We start from the raw sequence: 18,823 nt of genomic DNA on the forward strand, positions 1-18,823 counted from the left end.
CTCTAGAACCATCCCAGTTTCTCATGCGGCCCCTTGGTAAAATTAATTGCCCACCCCTGGCTTAAACTCATATGGTTTCAAGCTCTACGAGAGTTAGTGTTGTGTGATGGAAGCAAAGCTACAAACAAAATAAGAACAGTGGGTAGAAAAAAGCACCAAGTGTACGGACACCACCAGGACAAAAACGTCAAAGGGGTCGTAGCTCCTCAGTTTGTAGAACCTCGTCCATTGTCAGTTCATCGCCATGTCCGATGATCTTCAGACAGCAGGGACCTGTGGTCAGTCGCCAGAGAGTAGTGGGCAGTCGGCGTCTTCTTCACAGCAGGTGAGACGCTGATGACAGTCATCATCGTGACTACAGAATCTTCACTATGTGATTTTAATTAGTGCTGTGACTGTGCAAGACATTAAGAGACTGTGACTGTGTAAGACATTAAGAGACTGTGACTGTGACTGTGACTGTGCAAGACATCAAGAGACTGTGACTGTGGCTGTGCAAGACAATAAGAGACTGTGGCTGTGACTGTGACTGTGCAAGACATCAAGAGACTGTGACTGTGGCTGTGCAAGACAATAAGAGACTGTGGCTGTGACTGTGCAAGACATTTATAATTTTATTCAGTTTTTAGGAGGCCATCTGGCCTACATCAACATCAAATGCTGTTGGTTACATATATATTAACATTGGGTAGCTGTATATAAACATTAATTCTTTGTATTAAGGGTTTATAGCCGCGGTTCTCAACCTGTGGGGCGCGCCCCCTTGGGGGGACGTTACGTGCTTACAAGGGGGGCGCGTAGGTGGTCATTTTTTACAAGTTTCTTATACCGGTATTACTGAAATTAGCTTACATTGCTGGCTAAGGGGGGCAAGTGGACGTACTTTTGGTCGTCAGGAAGGCGTCACAAGTAAAAGGTTGAGAACCGCTGGTTTATAGTCACATAATAATAAGACAAGATTCTGACAGTCATCCCTATGCCTCATGTGATGCACATGGTCATACAGATCTCATTTACAAACATTGTTTTTAAGTAAAGGACAACTCTAATGATTACTCTACTCTATAGGTTCTTACATAAGTAATTTTGAATTTTCAAGATTTCAAGATGCCATTTGGTCCAAATCAACCTCTTATATATCAACATTTCAGTTGTATTTGGGGTTTCAGCTAAACGATAAACAGTATAATGACATTCAATGCTAAGTAATTATGTTGACGCTGTCATGATGTCCTCATTTTCAGACATTCTGTTATATAGTGGGCAACATTAATAGCTACTTTACCCTTGAGGTTCTTACACAAAAATTGAACCTTAATGGGTGAGGGGAATTTATGGTAAAAGAGTGGGATATATCTCTTAAGTAGAATTGTATATTTAGGGCATATTAACAAAAAATGGTATCGGTCTTCCACACTTTGACTATCACACTGCTCGCACTCAGGTTTGTTGCTAGTTTGGTGACGGGTGTTTCCATTACGGGGTAAACAATTACTCCTCAGCAAACACAGGACCCGTCTGTGTTCCCATCATAATACCTGGTTTATATATGTTGCTCTAAGTAAATCTGGCTGGTAATCGCAGTAATCTGAAGAAGAAGAAGAAGATACTGAATCATGCCATTTTGGGGGAGAACAATCCTTGAATCTTTCTTTTATAGTGGTGATGAATAAAGGGAGACTACCAACTGTCTGCCATTCCCACACAAACCCCAAACCATAATTACATAATAACATTCTAACTTGGGAGGCTCAGTTGGATCTGTCTGCCTTATCTTGTAAATATAACATGTTGTAACATTGTTTTGGGTACCTGTGTTCTGGCAACGTTAGTATTCTGCACCAGTATTGGATAACTCTTATATATGAATCAGACACAAGAGGAAGCCTTCCACATTCACTCAAGGCTATATCATTTTTAACATCCCTACCTACATTTAAAATTAATTTACAAAGTTTTATTTGAACTTTCTATATATCATTGTATTGCTTCCATCCCCAAATCTCAGATCCATATAAAAGAATAGGTTTTATTTTTGTGTCAGATATTTTAAAGATTATGTCTGTTGGAAGGCTCTTTAGTCTAATATACCGTTTCTTGACTCCTGCAAAGACTTTTAATGTCTTTCCAGATAAATTAACAGTACATTTGATCCACTTTAGTGTAGATGTGAATGTAACGCCTAAATAATTATAGCTGGGTTCTACAATAATCTTCTTTCCAGCATAGTACCATTTTTCATAATCTTTAATAAATCCACCAGTTTTAAAAACTATTATGTTTGTTTTATCCATATTGACTGTAAGTCCCCATTTATTACAAAATGTTTCTAGATCAACAGGGGAATCAGCAACAATAGCAATGTCATCAGCATACATCAAAAGGGAGATCCCAAGTGGATCTGCCAGGACATCAATACCACGTGCACCACATAATGTTAGGTCTGACCAAAGCTCAGATAGAAATGTAGAAAACAACAAAGGGCTTAATACACATCCTTGTACATATACAATCAAAATAGTCAGTTATTTGAGATCCAACCTTAACAGCAGCTTTCACACTTTTGTACATACTATGTCGTGTTTGAAACATTCTTCTATGGACACCTTTTTTAACAGGATGTATAGCAATTTGGATCTTGCAATACTGTCGAATGCTCTCAAAAAATCTACAAAAAGAGTGTAAAAGCATCCACCTTGTTTCGTCAAATATTTGTGAATCAGTGACTGAAGGCAGAAAATATTATCTGTTGTAGTGTAACCTTTACGGAAACCTGCTTGAGCTTCTGGGATAAGTTAATTTTCTTCACAGAACTGGGTCAGCCTTTTGTTAATAATGCAGCTGTACAGTTTGCTAATAATATTTAAAAGTAAAATCCCTCTAAAGTTATTTACTTTACCTTTATCACCTTTCTTGTGTAGAGGAAAGATTACTGCCTTGGACCAACTTTCAAGATATGTACCACTTGAGAACACTTTATTAATGAGGGGGTGTAGAAATTTTAAGAGGATGGTATCTGCAATCTTAAAGAGGTCAGAAGGTAATCCATCAGGTCCAGGTGCTTTTGCTTTTTTTTGGGCAACGGATAGCTTCAAGTGTTTCCGAGTGAGAAATTTCTTCTTCTAAGTTTGATTAGATTAGATTATTGCCCGTTATGCCGGTCGGCACGTAGGGCAGCGACAAAGGTCCTCCACATTTGCCTGTCCTGGGCTAGAATCCCCACAGTACCCCAGCTGAGGTTTAGGGTCTTCATGTCTGCCTCCACAGTTCGGCGCCAGGTGATCTTGGGCCGGCCTCGCTTGCGTTTTCCTTCTGGAGTTCAATGTAAGGCAGTTTTTGTGATGGAGTTGCTCCCGCCTCGGAGGACGTGACCAATCCAGCGCCATCGCTTCTTCATCAGGGTGGTGGCCATGCTCTCCTGCCCACACTGGGCAAGTAGTTCTTCGTTGGAGATTGTCCTTGGCCAGAAGATGCCCAGGATTCTTTGCAGGCTTTTGGTGTGGAAGACTGACAGTTTGTTGAGGTCGCTGTCAGTCATTCGCCAGCACTCCGAGCCATACAGTAGAGTGGACAGGACCAGACTCTGGTAAAGTCTCAGCTTGGTATTGATGCTGTACTGTGTCGACTTCCAGATGTTGCTTAGGCTACAGAAGATGCCCCTGCCTTTGCTCAGTCTGCTCTGGATGTCACGGCCTGCTCCTCCATCTTGCGTGACCACGCTGCCCAAGTAGGTGAAGCTTTCAACCATCGGCAAGCCTTCTCCCTCTATGCTGATCGGTGTTGTATTGGTGGTGTTCAGGGTCATCACTTCTGTCTTTGTCCGGCTGATGTGCAGTCCGACCTGCTGCGCAAAAGTGTGCAGGCGAGTCGTCTTCTCCTGCATGTGCCGGTGGGTGTGTGACAGCAGGGCCAGGTCGTCGGCAAAGTCTAGGTCTTCTAAGTTCGTGGAGAGTGTCCATCGTATGCCCCTTGGTTCATCTTCCGTTGTATGGCGCGATACCCAGTCAATGACAAGGTTAAAGAGCAGGGAAGACATCACGCAGCCTTGCCTCACTCCGGTCCCGACCTCAAAGTAGATGTCACTGTTTCCAACACAGCATGAAAAGTTCGTATAGAAGCTTTTGATCAATAGTACAATTTCCATTGGTATTCCGTATGCTCTCAGTATGCGCCAAAGGCTCTCTCTATGGATGCTGTCAAAAGCCTTCTGGAAATCTACGAAGTTAATATAGAGCTGCCTCTGCCACTCTGTGCACTGTTCTATGATGTTGCGTAGTGCGAATATCTGGTCGGTGCATCCTCTTCCTCTACGAAAACCAGCCTGTTCTTCTCTAAGTTGTGTGTCCACTGCCTCTGAGATTCGTTGGATGATGATCTTTGTCATGATCTTGCTCGGGATGGACAGGAGAGTTATTCCTCGCCAGTTGTTGCAGTGGCTAAGGGATCCTTTCTTTGGGATTTTGACGATCACTCCTCTGGTCCAGTCATCTGGGACTTGCGTCCCTTCCTATACTGCGGTAAATAGGGGTTGCAGGATATTGGCTGCCAGTTCTGGGTCTGCCTTGAATAATTCAGCATTCAGATTGTCCTGGCCTGGTGACTTTCTGTTCTTCAAGGACTTAATTGCTGTGATGATTTCCTGCTTCTCTGGTGGGGCGATGTTAACGTCTAGGTCCTCAATGGCTTGTATGTCGGCTTCTTCGGAAGGCGGTGGTCTGTTCAGGATCTCTCTGAAATGTTCAGCCCAGCGTGTTTCTTGTTCTCTCTCTGTCGTTAGCAGCTTCCCTCCCTTGTCCTTGACTGGGGCATTGTTGATGCTGTGGAATTTGCCGCTAATCGTCTTGGTGATCTTGTACAGCTTTCCTTGTTCTCCTTTTCTTGCTGCTTCTTCTGCCTCACTTGCTAGGTTGTTCAAGTAGGCACGCTTGTCTGATCTCGCCGAGCACTTCACTTTCCGGTTCATCTCTCTGTACTGTCGTTTGAACTTCTCTTGCAGTCTTTCAGATCTGGTGCTAGCCACCTTCTTTTTAAGGTCTCTTCTTTCCTCTATCGCCTTCCACGTCTCTGGTGTTATCCACTCCTTCTTCTTAGTTCCTCTCAGTCCAAGACTAGTCTCGCTGCTTTTCTGGTACACTGTTCTCACAAGGTCCCATCTCTGGTTTATTCTTTCTGCATCTGCCTCGCAATTGTCTGTCATGTCTGCAAGTGCCTGAAACCTGTTTTTCACATTTCTCACAGTTCCCCTTATTATGATCATGTAATGAACTTTCAACCTGTATTTCAAAATCAGTATCACATGATGTTTGTGTTAAATTTAGGTTTCTAAAGTAGTCATACCATGCCTGAGGGGCTATTTTATTGCGATCATTATAAGCATTTGTTGTAAGAGCTTTCACTTTCTGCCAGAATGTTCTAGTATTAGGGTCATTACATGCAGTGTTCAGATCACTGATTATAGGCTCGTCATATTTTTCTTCTTTTGTTTTACATACGCTTTTGAATGTTTTGTTGAGGTTTAAATATTTTTGTAAGTCAAATTGTGTATTGCTCTTCCTAAATGTTCTTAACTGCTTGAGTTTCACTTTTTTTGGAAGTGCACATTCTGCACCATTGTGGCTGGGTCCAATATTTATGTGCAGTGCGCTTTGATTTCATGTGGGAAGCTTCTTTCTGAAGAAAATCTACAAAACAGGAGGACCTATCTTCAATGCTGTTATCAAGAGCGGCTAAACACGTTGAAAGTTCTATCTCTGCTTTTGTTTTCAGATATTCAGTAAATTGTGCTTCATGTTGGTCTTGCCAATTCTTCGCAGAGCTTTATAAGTTCCTGACCAAATTTATTTACGCTAGGATCTTTGGACGAGCGTGGAGGGGGTGTTACAGATGTTTCAAACAGAATTTCAAAGTCTTGAAATGAAGATTGGGAAAAAACCATTTCTGTATAGAAGTTGGGTAGGCAAAGGGATATATTTAATTAAACACTCACTGGATGAAAGAGGAAATTTCCAATCATGTCAAGATGTTAAAAGGATATATGATGTAAACATTAATTTTGTCTCTTTGAATGGTTACATAAATACCATAAAGGAATACATACATGCAAACAGAGAGAATATAACTAAACCACTATCATGCACTTACCTATGATACAGATAAAACTCTTACTGTAAATCAATCTATACAAAAAGGTGGAAGACTGTATTGTGATAGAATGGTAACCAATATACATGCACCTAACTGCTGTCCAAAATGGGATAAGAGACTAACTAGAAAGGTTGATTGGTACATTATCTTCAGAAAAGTAGCCAATGTTAAAGATATTAGATTGGAATGGCTTCAGAGTCCTGCATAGAATACTGGGACAAAAAGAACTTTATTTAATATCAATCAATCAATCAATCAATCAATCAATCAATTAATTTAACTTTATTATCTCCATGAGGAGAAATTAACAGACGTGGTAAAACAACTGGCTTATAATAAGAACTTATAATAAAAACTTAATTCCACTCAAACTATCATCTCACACAAACACCTACAATCCATGTAAATAATCCAACTAAATAAGACAGAAACATCACTAAAACTATATTCACAAAAACACACACCCACACCCACACACTCACAAATCCTTATAACACTTGTTCAGTAAGACAACAGACTTGCTTATAAAACTATTCCTAGAACGGGCAGTGGAAGCTCTGGGAACAATAAAACGTCTCTTGGACGGAAGAAGGTTATAATATTGAGCTAAAACATGTGTACTATCTTTCACAATCGCTCTCGCTTTCCGTACTACTCGCCTCTCATACAACTCACTCAGACACTCCTGCTTCTCCCCAATCACCTTCCCACTCACACGCACAACTCTATCTAACACATTCCTATTACTAGCTCTCAATCCTCCATACCAACATAAAAATCCAAATGTCAACACAGACTCAAGAAAACATCTATAAAAAGCACTTAAAACCTTTTTGTTGACATTCAGGGAACGGAGTTTTTGTAAACAGTACAATCTAGATTGACATTTCTTGTGAATAACCTCTGTGTTGGTGTTAAAAGTGAGTTTGTCGTCGATCACAGTTCCTAGATATTTGTACTGATCAACACGTTCAACCTTGGCACCATCAATGTATAGGTCAGGGATAACAGTGCTCTTGCGTCTGAAATCAATCACCAGCTCTTTTGTTTTCTTTACATTTAGATCAAGATAGTTTTCTTTGCACCATTTATGAAATTTATCTACTGCATCAACATAGGCAGAGTGTGAGTTGGAGAGGTCTAGGAGAGCAGTATCATCAGAGTATTTTATCAAGAGAGACGAATCAGTGCCACGACAGTCATTGGTATAGAGGGTGAAGATTACAGGCGAGAGACATGTACCCTGAGGGCTCCCAACAGATGTATTTCTGGAAGAGGAGAGTGCATGCTGGAAACAGACTGTCTGGGAACGTTTTACCAGAAAGTTAACAATCCATAGGATGAGTTTGGGGCTTACATCAAGTTTAAGAAGTTTCAGAGCTAACAGATGAGGCTGTATAGTATTAAATGCAGAAGAAAAATCACTAAAAAGAATGTGTACAAAGGAGCCAGACCTGTCTACGTGAGAGTATGCATTGTGCAGAAGAGTGAGTGTGGCATCGTCAGTGGATCTGTGCTGTTTGTATGCAAATTGAAAGGGATCGAGGTGTTGTTGTGTCTGTGAGAGGAGTGTGCGAAGGATGATGCGTTCGAAGCATTTCATAACAATGGAAGTCAATGCCACGGGCCTGTAATCATTTAGTTCAATCGGGTTTCTGGTTTAGGAACAGGACAAATGATGGATTTTTTCCAGATATTTGGTACAGTACTCACTTTTACCGACCAAGAGAACAACTGAGTAAAAAGATCAGACAGCTGAGACGCACAGTTTTTCAACACTCTTCCACAAATACCATCAGGGCCACATGCTTTCCTATCATTCACCCGTCTAAAAAGGGATAAAACAGCGTTTTCCTTAATCACAAAGTCATCCAATTCGCTCCCATGCTGCTCCTTCCCTACTCTCTCCTCCAGTTCAGAAATCACATTAAATAACTCCTCCCCAACATCATCCCTCTCAAAGCGACAATAACATTCATTCAGTTTGTTTGCATAATCTACTCTTTCTTCCAGTGACATGGAGAGGACACTGGTCAGCGGTTGGTTTTGACCCGTCAATATTTTCAGGCCTTTCCATGCATCCCTCATGTTCCCACCCTCAAACTGCTTCTCTACCTTTCCTTTATATTCCAACTTGGCTTTTCTAATATCTTCCCTCAGCTTTTTCTGTACCCGCTTTCTATCTATTCTATCGCCTGTCTGAAATGCAACCTTCTTAGCGTTTATAGTGTTTTTCAGTTGCCTAGTAATCCAGGGTTTGTTGTTTGGGTAAATTTTCACTTCTTTCATTGGGATAATCATGTCTTTACAAAAACCAATATAATCAGAAATAACATCGGTGGCAGTATGGACATCATCAGCAGAATCCAGAAAAACATTCCAGTCGGTGCATTCAAAGCAACCTTGCAACTGCTCAACAGAATCGTGAGACCAGATTTGAACAGTACGCGTAACAATGGGGTTAGTTTGAGCTATCGGTTTGTAGGCAGGAATAAGATGTACAGCGTTGTGATCGGACTGACCGATTTTAGGGAGCTGGATGGATTTGAATGCATTGGGTATGTTGCCGTAGCAACGATCGGGTTTACAATCAAGACGGGTATTCCAAGTTACATATTGTTTGAAAGCAGGCAGAGCAGAACGTAAATCACAGTTATTAAAATCACCAAGTACATAGTTAGGAGCATCTGGACTAAGTGTCTGTAGCGATCGGACAACTTCGGCGATCTCCGTGGCGGCGCGTGACAAGTTCGCTTTCGGGTGCGCATACACAACAGTGATACACACCTGGCCAAACTCACGTGGCAGATACTTGGGCCTAAGTGACAGAGAGATCAATTCCACATCGGGCGAGCAATGTCTCTTTCGTACAGTCACATTAGCCCTGCTACAGTAACGCTCACTGACGAACACAAACACACCGCCGCCATGATGTTTGCCCGTGGCTACAGGGTCTCTGTCGCAGCGATACGGCACACCAAAACCATCAATAAAAACACTATCATCACTGATCTTGTCATCAAACCAGGTCTCAGAAATACACAGCAGACAAGCATCTCTAAACTCTCGCATAAATGAAACATTAGCAGCAAACTCATCAAAGTTGTAGTTAGGTGGCTTAGGCCTGATGGAGCGCGTGTTGGCGAGGACGATGCTCGGGATGGGGAGATTGGTGATGTTACGCCGCAACCTCCGTCGTAGGCCTCCTCTCTGACCACGCTTGCGTCTGATGTGTGCAGATGCTTGAAAGTTGGTAGAAGAATCGGGGATCATTTCCGCAGGGAAGGAGTCGAATCGAGGGGGCGGAAGGTCAACAGAAGGCGAGCGAAGAAGAAGTATGATCTCACGTGAGAAGTATGTCGATTGAGCGTCTTGATACCGGTCGCCATGTTGACCCGGTTTGCCAGCAACAACACCAACTTTGAATGCACAGAAAACAACTGCCACCACCACCAAACCGTCCAGCAGCAACACAGCACGCATCCTAAATCTTTCATAAAACTTCCAAAACGAAAAATAGTCCCTCCAACAAGACTGAAACAGGTGAACAAACGTAAAACTATGCCAGCTGAACACACACGTCTGAGTCGCCCCGTGTGAAGCGCCCCCAAGTCTATGGGTCTAGAGAAGGAATGATGTGTGTGACTACTGTAGTTTTGAAAAAGAAAACATTCAACACATTGTTTGGAAATGTAAATATTCCATGATTTCTGGCAAAACTTGAAAAATTATGTGTCAAACAGCTGTAGAATTATGTCTAGGATGTTTTTAAGTGAACATCTTGTTTTATTTGGGTGCAGTGTTAACTTTAAGACAGATGTTGTGCAGGATTTAATATTACTGCTTGCCAAATCATACACATACTCTGGCAGATTAAAAAAAAACACACCCGAGTTGCAACCATTCATTCTGATACTATATACAGCATAGATATAAAACTGAAATTTCAAATGCACGCTTGGAAATGAAAGAAGACAAAATTATGAAACAGTGGCTACCTTATATGCAATTTGTCGACTAAAATTTCAAGAATGACTAAGACTTGAAATGGGTATGAACTGTCTAAGCATATAAAGTGTTAAGCCTGTAATCTGTTTAAATGTGTTCATGGAAAATAGGTGTTATATTAAAAAATGAATCGCTTTGATTACGGACAGAAATATTTTTACAAGTGCTTTGCACTTTAGTGACTTTACCAACACAACCGACCAGACTGAAAGCTGAAGTTCAAATATCCTGAACTTGTTGACATTAATTGCTATAGAGCTATAAACACACAGCTCTACCTCCAAACAAAACTCTATTCCCTTCAAAAAACCCAAAGAAGTTCAAAACGAACTAGAAATTACTTAAATGTATTATGATAATCCTAATTTGTTTGGTAGACTACTTAGATAAGATAACAATTTATTTCTCCCAGACTGCAATTAGTAAAAGATGTATGAAACACACACAGTATCATCAACACCATCATGACACATTAAGACAGACCGCATTCCAACTATAATTCATTCAAACTACAAAAGACAGCTCCCGTCTGTTGGTCCTGCATGCAAACACAGAGAACTGACCTCCCCATGTGAACTAACTGAAGTATTATTAGTATTAAAAAAAACTTTTGGAAATATCTTCCTGTTACTTTATGCAAATCAATAGTTGCACATAAAAGTAGATATAAACATTGATTATTGCTGTCTAACCATTTTTTAGCTCATTTCCAGGCCATAGGGTAGTTGAATGCCTTTGATAAGCTCAGCAGACTTTGAAGGAACACACATAATCACCTCAAGACTGACAGTCGCACTGGCACACATGCACATTCACACATATCCACAAGCATACATTTACATACACACCATAAACACATAATTACACTCAAACATGCACATTTATGTTTACAGGGACAATGGAGAATATATACTGTAGACTAGTTGCTTTCAATTCAGTTGTAAGCATCACTTTATTATCGCTTGGGGTTTCTTTAAACCAGTGATGCCCAACCTTTTTCGGCCAGCAGGCCATACACATTTCCGACAATCGTGTCACGGGCCGCTTCACCGCAAAAATACAAAAAAAGAAAAAAAAAAGAGCAAATACCATTTTATTAGGAACAAGTTGTACTTACCATTAATTATGTAGTAATTAGTGGGATATTTGAAGTTGTTTTCCCGAAACCAACTTCTGAATGTCCGGCTGCATCGTAGAGACACCAAGTCTGAGCACTGAATCGAAATGTTCGTCCGCAAGGCGATGACGTAAGAAAACGTTTGTTCACACACATAAGTACTTGTAAACATCGTGATCATCCTTAACGCTTGTTTTCGGAGATTTGGAAAAGTTTCTGCAGGCAACACTGCGTAGAAAGCAATTGTCTGCATCGCTCGAAATTTGTCAAGTAGGGATGTCTGGCTTTGCAAGTCAATCAGTTGCTGTTGCAGGTCTGTCGGGGCACTTGACACATCTGCCGCAAATGGATTTTCGAAGAGACTTATTTCATCCTTCAAATCATGAAAATCCTTAAATCTTTCATTGAAATTATCCTTCAAGAGCCCCAGAAGCTGTATCATTCTTGCTTTGGGGAAAGACCGATGTAGCTGCTGATCCTGACGTAGAGATGTACACGTTGGGAAGTGGACAAGCTCCATCCTTCCCGCCTGCTGAATGAAGAGTAGTAATTTCGCTTGGAATGCTATTATGTCCGCATACACATGCGAAATCAACTTGTCTTTCCCTTGTAGTTTGGTGTTGAGTTCATTCAGATGTGACGTGATGTGGCATAAAATCGCCAAATCTCACAACCACGAGGGGTCGTTCAGCTGAGGCACTTGCTTTGATTTCTCCGTCATAAAAATGTCAATCTCATGTCTCAAATAAAAAAAAACCGTTTAAGTACCTTTCTTCGGCTTAACCAGCGGACTTCACTGTGAAAGAGAACTTCTTCATATTCGCATTCTATTTCTGTCAAAAATTCCTTGAAAGTTCTGTGGTTCAACGCCTGTGATCTGATGAAGTTTACAGTGCTGACCACAATCTTCATCACATGGTCCAGATTCAACACCTTGCCACAGAGATTTTGTTGGTGAATAATGCAATGAAGCCGCAGAGGCTCGGTTCCATTAGACTCGACGACTTTTCTAATAACCCTTGATGCCAGTCCTCTGTGGCATCCAACCACACTTCTGGCACCATCGGTAGTCACTCCCACTAATTTTTCCCAAGGAAGAGCAAGACCCTCTATTACGGCTGAAACTTCTTTGAACAGGTCTTCGCCAATGGTGTTCCCGTGCATGCCCCTCATGGCCGCTAACTCTTCTGTAAGTTCAAAATCGCTGTTTGTACCGCGAATAAATACCAAGAGTTGAGCGGTGTCGGATGAGTCGGTTGACTCGTCAGCGGCAATAGAAAACATTTCGAAACGTGCTGCTTTGTCCCTTAGTTTTGACTGGAGATGTTTCCCCATATCTTCCACTCGCCGTGCAATTGTCGTGCGAGAAAGGCTGACGGCTTCAAATGCATTCTTCTTTTCAGGACACAGTTCCTCCACCACTGCTAGCAAGCACTTGTTTACGCATTCGCCGTCGGAAAATGGCTTCACTTCTCTGCTCAAAATGTGAGCAACTCGGTAGCTTGCAATTACTACCGCCTCATTTTCTTGTCTTTTCTTACTAAATATTCTCGTCATGCCTCCAGTTTCTTGACGTAAGTTACCAATCTTTTCTGTGCGGCTCGAACCAAGGATGCCATCATACTTGTTCTTGTGCTTTGTTTCCTAGTGCCGTTTAATGTTGTGTTCCTTAAAAACAGCCACACTTTCTTTGCAAATCAAACACGTTGGCTTGTTATCATGTTGGATAAAAAAGTACAGATCTGTCCACTTTTCTTGGAAGTTTCTGCACTCAGAGTCAACTCTTCGTTTCTTCGGCTCTCCCATTTCACCGGCGCACAACTGTCACCCGACATTTTCGTACTAAAAGCCCCGAAAGGTGTTGACGGTCAATTTGGTGCAGTTTGACTTTTCTTAAAAAATGGATTCCTTGGTTATTGAACTAACAGGAAAATAAACTTCTATGTTAAAATAAAAGTTAGAAATTGTCTTAAAATACATTTTCATCGAGGTACCCCAAGGCGATCCGTCCTGATTTCCACAGGAAAAGGACGAAATTCAAACGCTGTTTAGGTATTGCTTCCCTGTCAGAACCCCATTGTCTTATACCAGGGGTGGGCAATTGTTTTGGCTCGGGGGCCACATTGTGTCGGCAGAAGTCAGCGGAGGGCTGCACCTTTTTAAAACTGCTCAATTTATTAAATATTGGCATTTTTTTCCATTATAGAAATATTAAATAACAATAAACAACAAAGACAGTTCATATCAATTTATTAATCTTATTGTTTAATCAGTTTAATGGGACAAATGCACCCTGTCAAAATTTTTCACAATCCATTTAAAGTCTGGATTGAGGTTGCTAGTAGATATCCTCAGCACTGCCTCCAAGTTTGTGTCAGTCAGTGAGCCTCTGTATTTGTTCTTGTTAATTTTCATACACGAAAAGCTTTGCTGGCATATGTACGTGGACCCAAACAGTGAAAACATCTTCACTGCAAATTTCCTCAGGTGAGGAAATTTGTCAGCAGACAAAGATTTGTAAAAATCCACTAGTTTCGCAGAACTGAACGCTTCCTTCATGGCGGGATCTGACTGCAAGTCGATCAGCTCCAACTGCAGCTCCTCAGGTGCTGCACTCGGATCAGCAGTGAATGGATAAGCCAGAATATTAAATTCTGGCTCAGTGTTACTAAAATCTTGAAATCGTCTTTCCATTTCTTCCTCCAAGCTCTTCAAATAGCCCTTAACTTTGGTTGCTATATTCCCAGGCACTTTTTGTTTTTCTAGCAAAGGGAAATGGCTGAACTTGCCTTCACCTGCTTGCTGAGCAAAGAGTCTCAGTTTTAACTTGAAAGCCTTCACATGTGTCCACATTTCATGAGCAAACAAACCCTTTCCCTGAAACGGCACATTCAGATCATTTAATTTCTCGAAGATATCAACAGCAAACATGAAGTCGAACCTCCACTCTTCACACCCCATTTTGGTTTTGAATTCACAAGAAATTTCTTTCATGTCCAGGAAAAAAATGATTTCCTCCCTCAATGCCCAGACTCTTTTTAGCACTTTGCCCAGACTCAACCACCTAACATTGTTGTGGTAAAGAACGTCTTCATATTCCGCCTCCAAATCCTCCAGCAGAGACTTAAACTGCCGGTGGTTGAGCGCTTTTGATTTAATAATATTCACAACACTTATCACAAGTTCAATCACGTGCTTAATATCCAATGCTGATTTGCACAAACGTTCTTGATGCAAAATACAGTGGAATGATAAAATATCACTCCCTGGATTTTCAGTTGGTAATTTGTCTTTCAAAAGTTTCACCATTCCTATGTTTTTGCCAGTGAATGATTTGGCTCCATGTGTGGTGATACTGGCCATCCTATGATCCTATCCCATGACAATCCTCTTTTTTTCCACACAGTCCACTGCACACTCAAACAAGTCCAGACCAGTTGTTGTATTTTTCATTGATTTCAAGCTTAACAGTTCTTCTGTGATGGTAAAAGTATTGTCAATTCCACGGATAAAGATGAGCAGTTGTGCGGTGTCTTCATTATCCGTGTTGTCATCTAATGCCAGTGAATACCACACACAATCACGGCTTGCAGTGTCCAGTTGCTGTGTGAGTTCATCGTTGATTACCTGTATGCGCCACACGACAGTCCGCCTTGATAATGAAATGTTTTCAAATGTATTTCTGATTTCTGGACACACGACACTTGCGCAATCGACCATGCACTTTTTTATGAACTCCCCGTCTGAAAAGGGCTTGTTGCATTTTGCAATATTATATGCTACCATGAAACTAGCCTCTGTTGCACTATCCTGGATGGTTGATGGTTTGGAAAATATAGTCTGTTGTTTCTTGAGCTTTGCAACATACTCCGCGGCTTTTTTCTTGCGTTCTTCTTCAAAAAAAATTTGCTGCCAAATTCGCGATGTTTCGTTTGATGGTGTCGCTTCAAATTAAACTCCTTGAAAACAGCAATCATTTCTCAACACAGTAAGCACACTGCCTTATCGTCCGTTTTACAGAAGAAATATGTGTGTGTCCATTCTTCATTTAACACTCGACATTCCATATCAACTTTACGTTTTTTGGAAGGATTCATGCTTCCACTCATGTCGGCAACGGGTACTGATATGGGGGTTTCCGCGCACTGACTTTTCTATTCCATTTACGAACTCCTCGTGCTTCAGGTGGGGATTTCCGCACTGAGTACGCATGCGCGTTGCCGGCTCTCATGGTAAAACGCATAAAAGTGGGATATTAATTCGCGCCGGCACGAAACAATAAACAACCGAGTTTCGGTTGAAAACTGTCAAATTTTGTGAATATTAAAAAAAATCTTATATGTTTTTGCGTGCCGTATGAAATGGTGAGGCGGGCCGGTTCTGGCCCGCGAGCCGTATTTTGCCCACCCCTGTCTTATACCTTGCTAGAAAGCCCGGAGTCTGTATTTTCAATCTGTTTAACGACTGATTAAAATATTAAGCAATCAAAAGATCACTAAACCCCTGTGGAATGCGGCGTCCCTCGTTCTCAAGCACTGGTTTCCTCCCAAGACGAAAATCACGAATGAAATCCATCGAAAGATTGAGAGACGCCCCTACGTAGGGATAAATACTTCTTCCCTTTTTTTTTTCGTTTTTTTAAAAGTTTTTTTTCATTACTAACATGCCGATTTCCTGTACTGTGGGCAGAAGCTTCGCGGGCCGGACGGCAACGCGTCGCGGGCCGGATATGGCCCGCGGGCGTAGGTTGGGCATCCATGCTTTAAAGCAAGGTGGAAATAAATCTTGTAAGAATGTTTTTATAGACATTTTTCAGGATGTTTGTACAGGATGTTTATACTTAAATGATGTTACAACAGGGAGTCGTTTACTCAGAATCTGAGGATTTGTGGATCACATGGGCTGATAGACTTATTCCTAATGATAAAAAGCACGCTTACTTCATTCCACCTTTCTGCGAGAGCTGGACCATAGAAACAAAAGGAAAGGCTGACAAACCCACTCATCCTGCTTTGACTCCTGCTACAACTGCAAAATTACCACCTACCAACGGTTGGGAAAGTGAGGTCAGAGATGACCCAGTCGTCCACAGGGTGATGGCTGTCCTCAAACAGTTGTCCACCAGGGAGACGTTTGTTGCACTGCGTCAGTTCAAGTTCGGAGACTACGTGGGTGAACCTTGCTACGCAGCAGCATCACGGCGACCCTTACCTGAAGACTTGCGAGCTCGTCACAAAAAGAACTGGAAAGAGGGAGACTTTGATATCTTACTTATTCACCGACACTACGGTCTTATTTTCTGTGAAGTGAAAGTGTTTAGAGACAATGTGAAAGATCGGAATACGTCACAGCAAGATGTTAATGATAATATTAGAAAGAAGCTTCGAGAAGCTGTGGGTGAGCTGGACAAGGCGGAAGTCATGTTGTCTCACCTCGTGCACGATGTGGCCCCCGGTCTGCGCGTGTGTAAGACGATGGCTCTCCCGAACCTCACAGCTCGTCAGGTGCAACAGGCCATCGAGGGAGACCCTCACCTCACCCAGGTAAGGACACTGAGAACGTGTCTCAAATTTTTTTTGATGTTTGTTATGGAGAAGTAAGTTTGAAGTTGTCCAGACATACGCATCAAGAAATATCGACATGAAAGACATCCAACGGACCTCGTCAACCTAAATATCTTACAATTAGACAAAAAGCAACACACACAACCAGCCGGGAAAACAGACATTTAAGTGAGTTGTTTGGGTTTTGACGCACAGTCACACACACACTTAAGTACAGCATTGTTACTAAGATGTTTGTACTTATGCATGTATGTATAACTATGTATTACAGGATTTGTGTCGGTGTCTGGGAGCAACAGATGCTGCTGATATCACTGGACTTTGTCTGTGCTCTGACCAGTTACCTAGCATAACTTATTGGTTTGTGAAAAGCATCGACACCAGAGTATGCCAATGGTGGCACAAGCGAGTTGCTGTGTCTGATCCAGATCCTCAGATGACCTTTGACCTGTATAAACGACTGGTGGCAAGGTGAGGAGATAAAGCGACACGTACACATTTCTTTTTTATTCCACCGGATACACAATAAATAGAAAAGGCATTTGGAGAACATTGTTGGTATTTCAAACATTTAAATAATTAATTCATCGTTTTCATTGGCATCGTGTTGAGCACGTGATCTATTCAATGACTAGGTTATGTGGTCCGGCAAGAGAAGTGACAGTGTCCTGCGTGGTCGCCTCTCGCAAGTTCTCGGGTATGAAGGAGAGTTTTAGACGAATAACTCTGTTACCGGGGGAGATGACTTTGCTGAACCAAGGTCTTCCCAGAGTCCTCTTGGAGGGATATAGCGTCACGCGCCAAACCATGCTGCTGCACCTGATGGTGACAGAATGGTGTCGGAGGGAGAACGCCGTTTACGTCGTTAGTACGTCGGATGAAAGCCACGAGGCATGCAGCACGCTGTACTTGCAGCTGCAGCAAATTACCCCTATGCAGCAAGGTTCTGGGACAGGTCGCCAACTTCATCATCTGAAATATAACTTTCTTAAAGACAGCGATGTGGAGAAGGCAGCGAACTACCTGTCGCAAACTGCCAACAACAAACCCTTGTACGTCATTGCCGACAACGCGGGATCCTCTGATGGGTAAGATGTACAGCTGTTTACAGACTGACATACAAGACTTACTGAGACTAGGTTTATACAAATCCACTAGGGAAGTCAAAGTTTAACAAATCTTTGTTACGGCGCAGTAGGCACACAATGAATTGAAGGAGCATGACTATTATATGAGAGTTGATGTTGCACTTTGCATGTCTAAATCTTCTGTAGACCAAATAAACTTATGATTATGTTTTTTGCACAGAAAGGAGAAAGTAAAGGTTTATACAGACTATATAGTATACGTGTTTAATAAAGTCACACACACAACAAACATACATACGAGTACGAAACAGATGTATATAAATAAATCGTTGGGAAAGTTTTTAAATTGTGTATACTAAGTATTTACTATATTGCAGGGCAACGAATTTTACCACTTTCTGTGAGATGCTGCTTGAACAAGTTCCTGACCTCCATCTTTGGGCAGCAAACATTCATGATAGCGTTTCACCCTCTGGCTGGATACGCCATAGATCAGACGAGAATTTTCGATACTCTAATGCCGATCTCAAGTTTTCATCCACTCACTCAAGCTTTCAGTTTATCGGTGAAGATCACTCAGAGGAAGTACCTCAAGATTGTGAAAGGTGTGGCCAGGAGATGGGCAGAGTATTACGCAGGTGTAGAGACACAGGTAGGTTTTATCAGCTGAAGTAAATTTATGTTTTTATTTTGTCCCTGGCTTAGTTTGAATGACTCTTCGTGTATGCCATCATTTTACTTTTATTGTAATTCAAATTTGGGCTTATCTGAGTCTGATGAAAGTTTCTTTTAGTCGACAATAAGGTGACATGAAGTCGTCTGTAAGTTATTTTATCATCAACCCACGTACATGTTAACACACAATATATCGATTAGCTTGAACTTAAAGACAACCAATGTGA

At 41.6% G+C, this 18,823-nt stretch overlaps 1 protein-coding gene across 4 annotated transcripts in view; it reads left to right on the forward strand.

Annotated features, from left to right (window-relative positions):
* Positions 1-18,823, forward strand: part of LOC112572468 — an 85,610-nt gene continuing 66,787 nt past the window's right edge. For 3 of the 4 annotated variants that reach the window (XM_025252168.1, XM_025252167.1, XM_025252166.1), the window contains exons 1-5: positions 1-325; positions 16,129-16,812; positions 17,105-17,304; positions 17,469-17,921; positions 18,299-18,573. In XM_025252168.1, the coding sequence (XP_025107953.1) occupies positions 245-325; positions 16,129-16,812; positions 17,105-17,304; positions 17,469-17,921; positions 18,299-18,573 (1,693 nt within the window). In that variant the 5' untranslated portion in view covers positions 1-244. The remainder of the gene's footprint in view (positions 326-16,128; positions 16,813-17,104; positions 17,305-17,468; positions 17,922-18,298; positions 18,574-18,823) is intronic. The other variant, XM_025252164.1, reaches the window with a different exon arrangement.

This window comes from Pomacea canaliculata, linkage group LG9, assembly GCF_003073045.1.
Source record: "Pomacea canaliculata isolate SZHN2017 linkage group LG9, ASM307304v1, whole genome shotgun sequence".
NCBI classification, from domain to species: Eukaryota; Metazoa; Mollusca; class Gastropoda; order Architaenioglossa; family Ampullariidae; genus Pomacea; species Pomacea canaliculata.